Raw genomic sequence first — 10,673 nt, forward strand, 5'->3', positions numbered from 1 at the left:
AAGCTGGGGCCATGGCCCCAATCCTGTGGATCTGTGTCAAAGGTTTATAAAGCAGAGTCAGGAGAATTCCCCAACCCTGCAGGAAGCTGCTCCAGGCATTAGTTCGCCTCATTTCAAAATCTGCACCTTATTCCCAGCCTGCATCAGCCTGGCTTCAGCAGTGGGTCTGGTTCTGCCTTTGCCCCGGGGGAGCACAGAGCCCCCTGCTCTCCAAAATCTCCTCCCTGGGCAGGTACCCAGAGGCTGGGATCACAGGACCCTTCTCTGGGTGGAGATACTTAATCCACTGAGCTCCTTCAGCCTCTCCCTGCTCGGCAGGTTCCCAGCCCCCAAACCTTCTTGTAGCTCTTCTCCGCCCCCTCCGCGCTAGTCCCTGTCCTGTTTGCTGTGAGCTGAGCCCAGGGCCCAGTAACGATCCCACTTACCCTCCCTGACCATGCTGGGTACCCCTTGCTGCTCCAGCCCGTAGCCACAGCCCTGCACTGGGAGCCCCTGGCCAATGGGCCGCCTTGAGCTCAGAGTGCCCCCCATGGCTGGGCTCATCACCCGTGACTTACTGCACATACAGGCAGGCTCCTTTGCCCACCCAGCAGGGGTTGGCGCTGTCGGAGGGGAACAGGCTCCTTGAGCCCAGCCCTTGGCAAGGGCAGCTCTGGCAGGGAGCCCCGGGCTGCCCCTTTGTCTCGGGATCCTCAGCAGGAACTGATCGGGATGGGGGCCGAGGAGACAGAGGGGTGGCAGGAGATGGAAGCTATGGCAGGGGGTGCTGGCTTCCCTCCCCCTCCGCTCCTGCCAGTGCCTCCTCCCTTTCCCTCTGCTCCTTCCTCCCCTTCCCCCACCTCTTTTCCCAATTTGGACTGGGGCCTGCCCCCCACAGCCTGAGCAGAGCTCTCGGTGGAGGGGGCTGTGCTGCAGGCAGCACCTGGGCTGCTTCGGGGGTGTTCCTGACTGTGCTGCTCTCCGGCCAGGCTCTGGCTGTGCCCCTGGCCCCCCAGTCCCCCGGCACCGTCCAGCTCCCGGAGGCTGCTCGCCAGCCAGACCAGGGGCAGGTATTTGTGCACCTCGATGGCTGGGCTGCGGCGGTTGGGGTCGAGGGTCAGCAGCCGCCGGAACATCTCCTGGGCGGCAGTGCTGAAAGCCCTCCAGGGCGCCGGCGCCTCCCCCGGCACCGTGCTGTTCTGCCAGGCGCCGAACTCCTCAAACTGGGGGTCGGGGCTGACAGCCACGTCCCAGGGGAAGCAGCCGGTGCCGAGGCAGAAGAGCAGCACCCCGAAGGCCCACACGTCCAGACTGGCGTCCAGCTCCAGCGTCTCGGAGGCCTCAAGCAGGCAGAGCTCAGGTGGCGCATAGGGCAGAGTGCCCGACATGGCGCAGACGGGCGTGCCCTCCAGCCGCGTCAGCCCGAAGTCGCCCAGCTTCACCCGCCGGCACTCGCAGTCGAAGAGCAGCACGTTGTCCAGCTTGATGTCCCGGTGCACCAGGGCTTTGCCGTGCATGAAGTCCAGGGCCTCAGCCAGTTGGGCTGCACAGCGCTTCACCTGGGCCTCTGGGAGACCCTCCTGTGGGGGCACGGGGGTTACACAAGGGCAGCCCTGGCCTCCCACCAACAGCGGCCCCTTTGGGGACCTCCCCACACAGTGCCCCACCAGGGACCTCCCCCACATAGCGCACGGCGCTCCTTCTGAGGACCTTCCCTGTACAGCGCCCCAGCACCCACTGTGGGGACCTCCCCACACAGTGCCCCACCAGGGACCTCTCCCACACAGCACCCCCTCTGGGGACCTCCCCTGCACCCCAGCACCCCCTCTTGGGACCTCCCCACAGAGCGCCCCCACTGGAGACCTCCCTGTCACAGTGCCCCTCCCCCCCACGGCACCCTATGCTCTCTCTGGCCCCACCCCCTCAGCACCCCACAGTGCCCTGTACTGTAACTCCCCACAGCACACCAGTGTCCCCTCCAGCATCTCCCATGCTCCACCCCAGGTCCCAAGGCCTCCTGTTGAGAACCCATCCCGCATCCCTTGCTCCCCTGCCCCGAGACTCCAGCCCACCAGCCCCTACTCCCCCAGAACCCTGAGACCCTGTACCCCAGCAACCCCTTCCCAGCCCTCTCCGCTGAGCCCGCAGCCACGGACTCCCGAGACCCCCAGCACCGATCCCCCATCCTCCACTCCCCAGCTCCCTCTTTCACAGGCCCCCCTGAGACCCAGTGCCCCATGCCCCTGCTCCCCATCCCATCCCCTACTCAACAGCCCCGCTGACATCTGATGCCCCATCCCCTGATCACCACTCCCCAGAACACCCCTGCCCCCCTGCCTCACACCAGCATACCCCGTCATGCACGATGGCACATAGGTCCCCAGCGGGCGCGAGTTCCTGGGCAAAGGCAAAGTGGGTGGGGCTCTCGAAGACGATGGGCAGAGTGCGCAGGAATCCGGCGTGGGCAGACAGGCAGAGCGCAATGCAGTACTCCCGCAGGAACGCCCGCCGCTCCGTCCTCTCCTTCGGCATCAGCTTCAACGCCAGGGCCGTGCCTGGGTACAAAGGGGGGGTCAGTGTGTCCCAGCAGGGGTTGGGGCCTGGGTACAAAGGGGGAGGGGGTCAATGTGTTCCAGCAGGGGCAGGGCCTGGGTACAAAGAGAGTTTGGATGTGTCCCAACAGGGGGCGGAGCCTGGGTACAAAGTGGGGGTCAGTGTGCTTCATCAGGGGCAGTGCCTGGGCACAAAGGGGGGGTCGGTGTGCCCCAGCAGGGGGCAGTGCTTGGGCACACCAGAGGGGGTGGAGGGGCCCTGTGGGCGGGCTCAGAGAGTACCATTGTGTCAGTAGGTTCTGGGTGTAGAGGGCCCCTTCTGTGGCTGCCCCCTCACCTCACTGACTGCTCCCCTGGGCCCCTGTGAGTTGGCAGTGGGTGCCCGAGTGGCTGGCCTGGCAGTTGCAATGGATCACCTGCCGGGTGGCATGGGGCCGTCGGTGCCTGTGCCGGGAGCAGCGAGCAAAAGGGAGCTGGCTACTTTGAAGTAAGTGGTGTCAGAGAGCAGCTGGGTGAGTCCCTGAGTTCCTGCCCCACTCCCTTCAGCACCCCCTGGGGCACTGGGGCCAGCACTGACTGCTGGGGAGAGCGCCCCCTACTGAGCCCCCCTCCCAACCCCTGCAGCACAGCGCCTCGCAGTGCCCCACTGGGGCCAGCACTGACTGCTGGGGAGAGCGCCCCCTACTGAGTCCCCACCCCACCCCCTGCAGCACAGCGCCTCGCAGTGCCCCACTGGGGCCAGCACTGACTGCTGGGGAGACAGAGCCCTCTACTGAGTCCCCACCCGGCTCCCTGCAGGGGCCCAGTGCAGGCTGCGCCTACTCAGGCCTGGCCCACCCAGGAGCAGCTGGCGCTGCCCTCACCTTGCTCCCGGTGCTCTGCCAGCAGCACGTTGCCGTAGGTGCCCCTGCCCAGCTCCTTGATGATGGTGTATTGCTCCTGCAGCTCCAGCTGGGGCAGGCGGCGCGAGGTCACCTCCATCAGCCGCTCCAGGAACTCTGCGTTGTCCTCCACCTCAGGGAGCTCCATGCCACTCGCTGCCCACACCTGAGTGGAGAAGGCAGCGCCCGTCAAAGGAGAGCTATCTCCCCATGGGACACCCACCGCACCCGCCTCCTGATGCCTAGAGCCAAGGGCGGGCAGTGGGGGCTACTGGGTTAGAGTGGTGAGGAAGGGCTGGGACACCTGGGTTCAATCACAGCTCCAGGATGGAGTGGGGTTTGGTGGTAAGGGGAGTGTGGGAGCCAGGACTCCTGGGTTCTATTTCTGGCTCTGTCCCAGCTGAGCTGAGTGAATTCCCTTCAGCTCTCAATTTCCCTGCTCTGGGAAGTGCTCAGATATTTGCGGGCCTGAGCTGAGAGGTGTGAGATAAACCCAGTGACAGGTCAGCTCCTTCTCACTGCTATTGAGGCGCTGCCCCTCCAGAGCAGGGCTCGGCTTCTGGCTGTCCCCACAGGGCCTCCTGCCATTGATTAGCACTACAGCTAGCTGGGAGGGCAGCCCGGGCCAGGCTGTGTGGTGTGGGCCTGCCCCACTTGCTGCCACCCCTTGCTGCTGGGGGATGCGTATCTGCACATGGAGTGCTGCTGGCTCAGACATATGGGTCCAGAATCCCACCCATCTAGCTCAAGCACAGTGGGGGGGGCTGAGGGGGGCAGTGCTGGCTGGTTCTAGCTGGGGGGGCACTGAGAGGGGCAGGGCTGGCTGGTTCTAGCCGGGGGGGCACTGAGAGGGGCAGGGCTGGCTGGTTCTAGCATGGGGGGCACTGAGAGGGGCAGGGCTGGCTGGTTCTAGCTGGGGGGGCACTGAGAAGGGCAGGGCTGGCTGGTTCTAGCCGGGGGGGCACTGAGAGGGGCAGGGCTGGCTGGTTCTAGCTGGGGGGGCACTAAGAGGGGCAGGGCTGGGTTGTTCTAGCTGGGGGGGGGCACTGAGGGGGGCAGGGCTGGGTGATTTGCTCCCCAGTTCATGGGATGGGGAAACTGTGCAGAGAGCTGCTGTTGGGGGCCAAAGACTGAGGTGCATGGGACGACATCTATGACCAAGCCTATGCCTGGCAAAGTACTCTCTGCATGCCCCTCTGTCGGGGCCAATTCCCCCTCCATGGCAGGGCCCTTATACCCCCAGCATGTGGGGCCCATCCCTACCCTCCTGGCACCCCCTGGACACCCTGGGGTGTCAGTGTGGGTAGCATCAGTCCCGCTGTCTGAGAGTTAGATGAGGAAGACGGGGTCTAGGTGCGAGAGCAGGGAGGGTTGGGAGTCAGGGCTCCTCCTGCCTGTGAAGTTCCCTCTAAGCTGCGTGGCCACATGGCCGCGCAGCAGGCTATCAAGGACCGCGCAGGCACACAGCGGGCCGAGGCGCCTCTTCCCTGGCCCCAGCCTCAGCTACCACAGCGGGAAGAGGAGCTCTCCCCCAGCCCTGGGCTGCTGAGGTGAGAGAGGGCTGGGGGGAGTCCTCTCTCCCCTCTGCAACCTGGGGCAGCCTGCACCCCAAACTTCTCAGCCCCAGCACCACCCCAGAGACCACACCCCCAGCCCGGAGCCCCCTCCCACACCCAAACTCCCTCCCAGAGCCCGCACCTCTCACCCCCTCCCACACCCCAACCCCCTTCCCCAGCCCTGAGCCCCCTCCCACTCTCCAAACCCTCAGGCCCACCCCCGCCACACGTCACCCCAGAGTGGTGCATAGTGGTGCACATTCATTCCACACATGGACATAAAAAATTAGAGGGAACATTGCTGGGTTCTACCCCAGCTGTGGGAGGGGATTGGGGTCTAGTGGGTCCTAACTAGGGGTTGGGGCTGGGAACCAGGAATCTTGGGCTTTTTCCGCAGCTCTGGGAAGCAGGGTGAGGTCTAATGGTTAGAGCAGGGGGCTGGGCTCTGCCCCTGGTAGCCGAGCCCCAGTGCTGTTGCTGCCCCACACAGGGCTGATGCAAGGGAGTCATACCCACAGGGGAAATGCAGTCATGGGGTGGGGGCAGGGGGGAAGGCTGGTGCCTCTTTGTGCACAAGCCCTGCTGCCCGCCCAGCAAAGGCCACCTGTGAGCTTTGGGTAGGAGCTTCCTGCTGAGCTGGCCCTGGCCCTGATCCCATCCACCATGCGCCCCTATCCCCGTGGGGGAGACTGTCCCCCGCTGTGGGTCTGGGCCCAGGCCCCCCCAACCAGGGCGATCGCCTCCACAGGTCTGGGACCATCCCCACCCAGATGGGGGCTCCCTCTGCCTGCCAGGCTGCTGGATTTTCCTGTCTGCTACCCAGTGCTAGTTAGTGCTGATCGTTACTGGCCTGTGTCCCCAGGGCCTCCTGCTGGAGCTGGCAGCCCCGAGCGTGACTCGTGTGGGCAGCCCTGGAGCCTCACTCACCCCGCAGGGGTTACAGAGCAGGAGCTGCGCCTGCCTGCGGGCCTGGCCCCAGTCCCCTCCCAAAGCAGAAAAGCAGATCCGAGCCGAGGGACCAGGGCTGGGTGCACAAAGGGCTCTGCGGTGCAGCGCCTGGCCCCCAGCCACCAGCGGACTGCACAGACCACAGCTCCTCAGCCTGCTCCCTCTGAGATAGTTTGGCTCCCAGCCCAGGTGGGGTTTGTCACCCGGGACCCCTGTCCTAGAGCTGGGTGCCTGAGGCAGGTCAGCTCTGTCTCAGGAAAACCCCCCAGGAGAGCTCCCTGCTTACAGCCCTAGCCCAGTGGGCAGCGCACTCTGCAAGGAGAGGGGAGAGCTAGGTTCAAATCCCCCCTCTACCTGCTGTGGTGCAGGTCTCCTGCTTCCCAGTAAGTGCTCCAGCCACTGGGCCGCAGAGTCAAACTCCCTGGGGCTTTCGCACTTGCTGGCCCTGTAATTATTTCAGTCTTTATACACTATGGACCAGCTTCAACAGCAGAGACTAAGGGCAAGTCTATGCTACAAAATTAAGTCGACCTAAGTTACATTGACGTAGAAGCACCGCAGTAATTCGATTGTTTTTGTATGTCCACACAATGCTCCTTGTGTCGGCGGTGTGTGTCCTCACCAGGAGCGCTTGCACCACTTTAACTGTCAGCATGGGGCATTGTGGGACGGCTTCGGAAAGGTGGCAACAGGTGATATCAGTAACACAGTGTCTACCCTGGCACTGCGTCAACCTACTGACGGCAACCCAAACGCTACGCCTCTCGCAGTGAAGGAGTTATTAAGTCGGTGTAGTAGGCCAGTGGCTCCCAACCTTTCCAGACTGCTATACCCTTTGGGGAGTCTGATTTGTCTTGTGTACCCCCAAGTTTCACCTCACTTAAAAGCTGCTTGCTTACAAAATGAGATATAAAAATACAAGCGTGTCCCAGCACACGATTACTGAAAAATGGCTGGTTTTCTCATGTTACCATATAATTATAAAATAAATCAACTGGAATTTAAATATTGTACTTACAGTTCAGTGTATCGTACATAGAGCAGTATAAACAAGCCATCGACTGAATGAAGTTTTAGTTTATACTGACTGCGCTAGGGCTTTTTATGAAGCCTGTGGTGAAACTAGGCAAATGCCTAAATGAATGGATGTACCTCCTGGAAGATCTCTGCGTGCTCCCAGGGGTACACGTATCTCTGGCTGAGAGCCACTGTAGTGGGGCACTTACTTCAGTGGGAGCTACACGAGTTAGTGCTGACGCTTACAGAGTGAGATCGGCAGAAGTTGCCTTTCTTTGACCTAACGGTGTAGACCAGGCCTAAGAGCTTGTCTACACGGACAGCAGTGCCGCTGTAGCGCTTAGTGAAGATGTGAAGAGCTTCTCCCACCTGGGGATTTCACCTCCCGCAGAGGCAGTAGCTATGTGGACAGGAGAAGCCCTCCCATCGACACAGCCCTGTCTACGTGGGGGGCTAGGTCGGTATAACTGCATCACTCAGGGATGTGGACCTACCCCTGAGCAAAGTCGTGTGGAGTGCCGACCAAGGCTAAGGTGGTAGTGCTTCAGTGCAGAGACTCACGACAGCGATGGGAGGGGCTCTCCTGTCAGCATATTTAATCCACCTCCGTGGGAGGCGGCAGCTAGATAAATGGAAGAATTCTCCCGCCGACCTATCGCTGTCTGCACCAGGGGTTAGGCAGGCTTAAGGATGCTGCTCAAGGGGGTGGATTTTTCTCACCCCTCAGCAATGTAGTGATGCCAGTGTAAGTTCCCAGGATAGACCAGCCCTGAGAGAGATGTCCCTAGAACAGCCTGTAGCCCAGTGGTCAGCTCTGAGCAGCTCAGAGAGGAGCCTACTCAGATCTGGGGAGGATGTGGATCCATCTCTCCTCATACACACTGTCTATCCCCCATACATACACACACACTCTCTCCACACACCTGTCTATTCTGTACATCCATCCATCTGTCTATCCATGTATCTATCTATACACATACACCCCGTCTATCTATCTATCTATCTATCTATCTATCATAGAATCTCAGGGTTGGAAGGGACCTCAGGAGGTCATCTAGTCCAACCCCCTGCTCAAAGCAGGACCAATCCCCAACTAAATCATTCCACCCAGGGCTTTGTCAAGCCTGACCTTAAAAACCTCTAAGGAAGGAGATTCCACCACCTCCCTAGGTAACCATTCCAGTGCTTCACCACCCTCCTAGTGAAAAAGTCTTCGTAATATCCAACCTAAACCTCCCCCACTGCAACTTGAGACGATTACTCCTTGTTCTGTCATCTGCTACCACTGAGAACAGTCTAGAGCCATCCTCTTTGGAACCCCCTTTCATTCTTCTCTTCTGCAGACTAAGTAATCCCAGTTCCCTCAGCCTCTCCTCATAAGTCATGTGCCCCAGCCCCCTAATAATTTTTGTTGCCCTCCGCTGGACTCTTTCCAATTTTTCCACATCCTTTTTGTAGTGAGGGGCCCAAAACTGGACGCAATACTCCAACTGTGGCCTCACCAGTGCCAAATAGAGGGGAACGATCACGTCCCTTGATCTGCTGGCAATGCTCCCACTTATACAGCCCAAAATGCCATTAGCCTTCTTGGCAACAAGGACACACTGTTGACTCATATCCAGCTTCTCGTCCACCGTAACCCCTCGGTCCTTTTCTGCAGAACTGCTGCCTAGCCACTCGGTCCCTAGTCTGTAGCAACGCATGGGATTCTTCCGTCCTAAGTGCAGGACTCTGCACTTGTCCTTGTTGAACCTCATCAGATTTCTTTTGACCCAATCCTCTAATTTGTCTAGGTCCCTCTGTATACTATCCCTACCCTCCAGCGTATCTACCTCTCCTCCCAGTTTAGTGTCATCTGCAAAGTTGCTGAGGCTGCAATCCATCCCATCATCCAGATCATTAATGAAGATATTGAACAAAAACGGCCCCAGGACCGACCTCTGGGGCACTCTGCTTGATACTGGCTGCCAACCAGACATGGAGCCATTGATCACTACCCGTTGAGCCCAATGATCTAGCCAGCTTTCTATCCACCTTAGAGTCCATTCATCCAGTCCATACTTCTTTAACTTGCTGGCAAGAATACCGTGGGAGACCGTATTAAAAGCTTTGCTAAAGTCAAGGAATAACACGTCCACTGCTTTCCCCCCATCCACAGAGCCAGTTATCTAATCTAATCTAATCTATCTATCTATCTATCTATCCCCACACAACCCTCTGTCTATGTATCTGACCGCACTGCAGTCAGGGAGGGACTCCAGATTTACCAGCACGCAGGCTGCTGTGCGGCTTAGTTGATGGAAAAGTCCTGTTAGCTCTGTGCAGCGGGATCGGAGCCATGAAGACGCAATGGCAGGGCAGGGCTCTAGAGCTCACAGACCCTCATGGGGGTATGGAGCCAGCACCCCACCAGGGCTGGGGGAGTGGTGTTCTGTCACACCCTGCAGCACTGTGCTCACCTTGCCACGGAGTGAGCCTAGCCTTGTGCCAGCCTAGCAGGGAGTCGGGAGCAGCCAGCATCCATTGGGTGCTCGGGCACCCTCCTCTGCTGATGCAAGAACTGGCGGCCATGTGGCATACAACCCTGGCTCTCTCCCTGAGCCCCCACAGAGACCTGGAGACATTGCAGCACCCCTCCCCGCATGCCTTGTCCTCCAGCATGCGAGGGCAGAGCATTCCTGCTCCCCGGGCGGGGGGAGCCAGCTGATGCACTTGTACCCTGAGATGGGTACCAGCACCCATTCCCCCAGCTGAGAGAGCTTGATGGCATTCCCAGGCAGCTTCCCAGGGCTGTGGGACAGGGTGTGTATGGGGAGAGATAGAGAGATAGAAGGGGGGTATGGATAGAGGGGCTGTGGGGATGGATAGATAGATTAGATTAGATGATAGATGGATGATGGTGTTTGAAGGCCTCTCTCTCACCCTAGTGTCCACACTGGGCCTGGCTGGCGTCTCTCAGGAGGTGCGGTGCAGGGATCCTGTTGCTGGCATGCACCCAAGGACCATGTCGGTGAGCTCCGTATGCAGGGACTCTGTGCTGCTGTGTCTCCGTGTCTCTCCCTGCACCCGGCCAAGCCGCGAGCCACCGGCCAGCCGTGCAGTCCCCAGGAGCTGGAGCTGTGACTCAGACTTTCCCTGCTCTGGCCCGCGCTCTCTGTCCCCGGGGCTGTCCTGCGCTGGGATAATCTCTCCCGCTCGCGGAGAACATGTGTCATTGACTCAAACACAATTCATGCCGACTTCCAAACATAGGCAGGGAGGCTGGTGCTGAACAGCCCGCTGACAACAATGAACCCAGCATTGCTGCCCTGTGCAGGGATCTTGCCCCAGCCCCCTCCCCACAGCCCTCAGCAATGCCCCTTAGCTCCCCCCAGCTGCAGGGTGAGGGCAACCAGAGAGAGAGCGTAGAGTTCTGTGCTGTAGATAGATAGATAGATAGATAGATAGAGGGAGTGTATGAGCATAGATAGATAGATAGAGGGAGTGTATGAGCATAGATAGATAGATTAGATTAGATAGAGGGAGTGTATGAGCATAGATAGATAGATTAGATTAGATAGAGGGGGTGTATGAGGCTAGATAGATAAAGGGGGTGTATGGAGATAGATAGATAGATAGATAGATAGATAGATAGATAGATAGATGGGTGTATGAGGATGGATAGATAGATAAAGGGGGTGTATGAGGATAGATAGATAGATTAGATAGATATAGATGGGGTGTATGAGGATAGATAGAGG

At 59.4% G+C, this 10,673-nt stretch overlaps 1 protein-coding gene across 1 annotated transcript; it reads right to left on the reverse strand.

Moving 5' to 3' along the window:
* Positions 1-692: 692 nt before the first annotated feature.
* Positions 693-10,025, reverse strand: LOC141976516 (putative serine/threonine-protein kinase SBK3). Its single transcript, XM_074937515.1, has 4 exons — positions 9,856-10,025; positions 3,395-3,578; positions 2,332-2,534; positions 693-1,559 (listed from the first exon to the last, which is right to left on the reverse strand). Exons 2-4 carry the CDS (start codon positions 3,558-3,560, stop codon positions 693-695), a joined length of 1,236 nt encoding a protein of 411 aa, XP_074793616.1. The 5' UTR covers positions 3,561-3,578; positions 9,856-10,025.
* Positions 10,026-10,673: the final 648 nt, after the last annotated feature.

Source organism: Natator depressus, chromosome 23, assembly GCF_965152275.1.
Source record: "Natator depressus isolate rNatDep1 chromosome 23, rNatDep2.hap1, whole genome shotgun sequence".
In the NCBI taxonomy this organism is placed as follows: domain Eukaryota; kingdom Metazoa; phylum Chordata; order Testudines; family Cheloniidae; genus Natator; species Natator depressus.

What these genes read in the sequence shown, in the direction of transcription:
- LOC141976516 (XM_074937515.1), bottom strand. Translation starts at nt 3,560, where the DNA reads ATGGAGCTCCCTGAGGTGGAGGACAACGCAGAGTTCCTGGAGCGGCTG. An exon ending in GGCAGAGCACCGGGAGCAAG is followed by an intron (nt 2,535 to 3,394) that starts GTGAGGGCAGCG and finishes CTTTGTACCCAG; the next exon opens with GCACGGCCCTGGCGTTGAAG. An exon ending in GTGCCATCGTGCATGACGGG is followed by an intron (nt 1,560 to 2,331) that starts GTATGCTGGTGT and finishes GTGCCCCCACAG; the next exon opens with GAGGGTCTCCCAGAGGCCCA.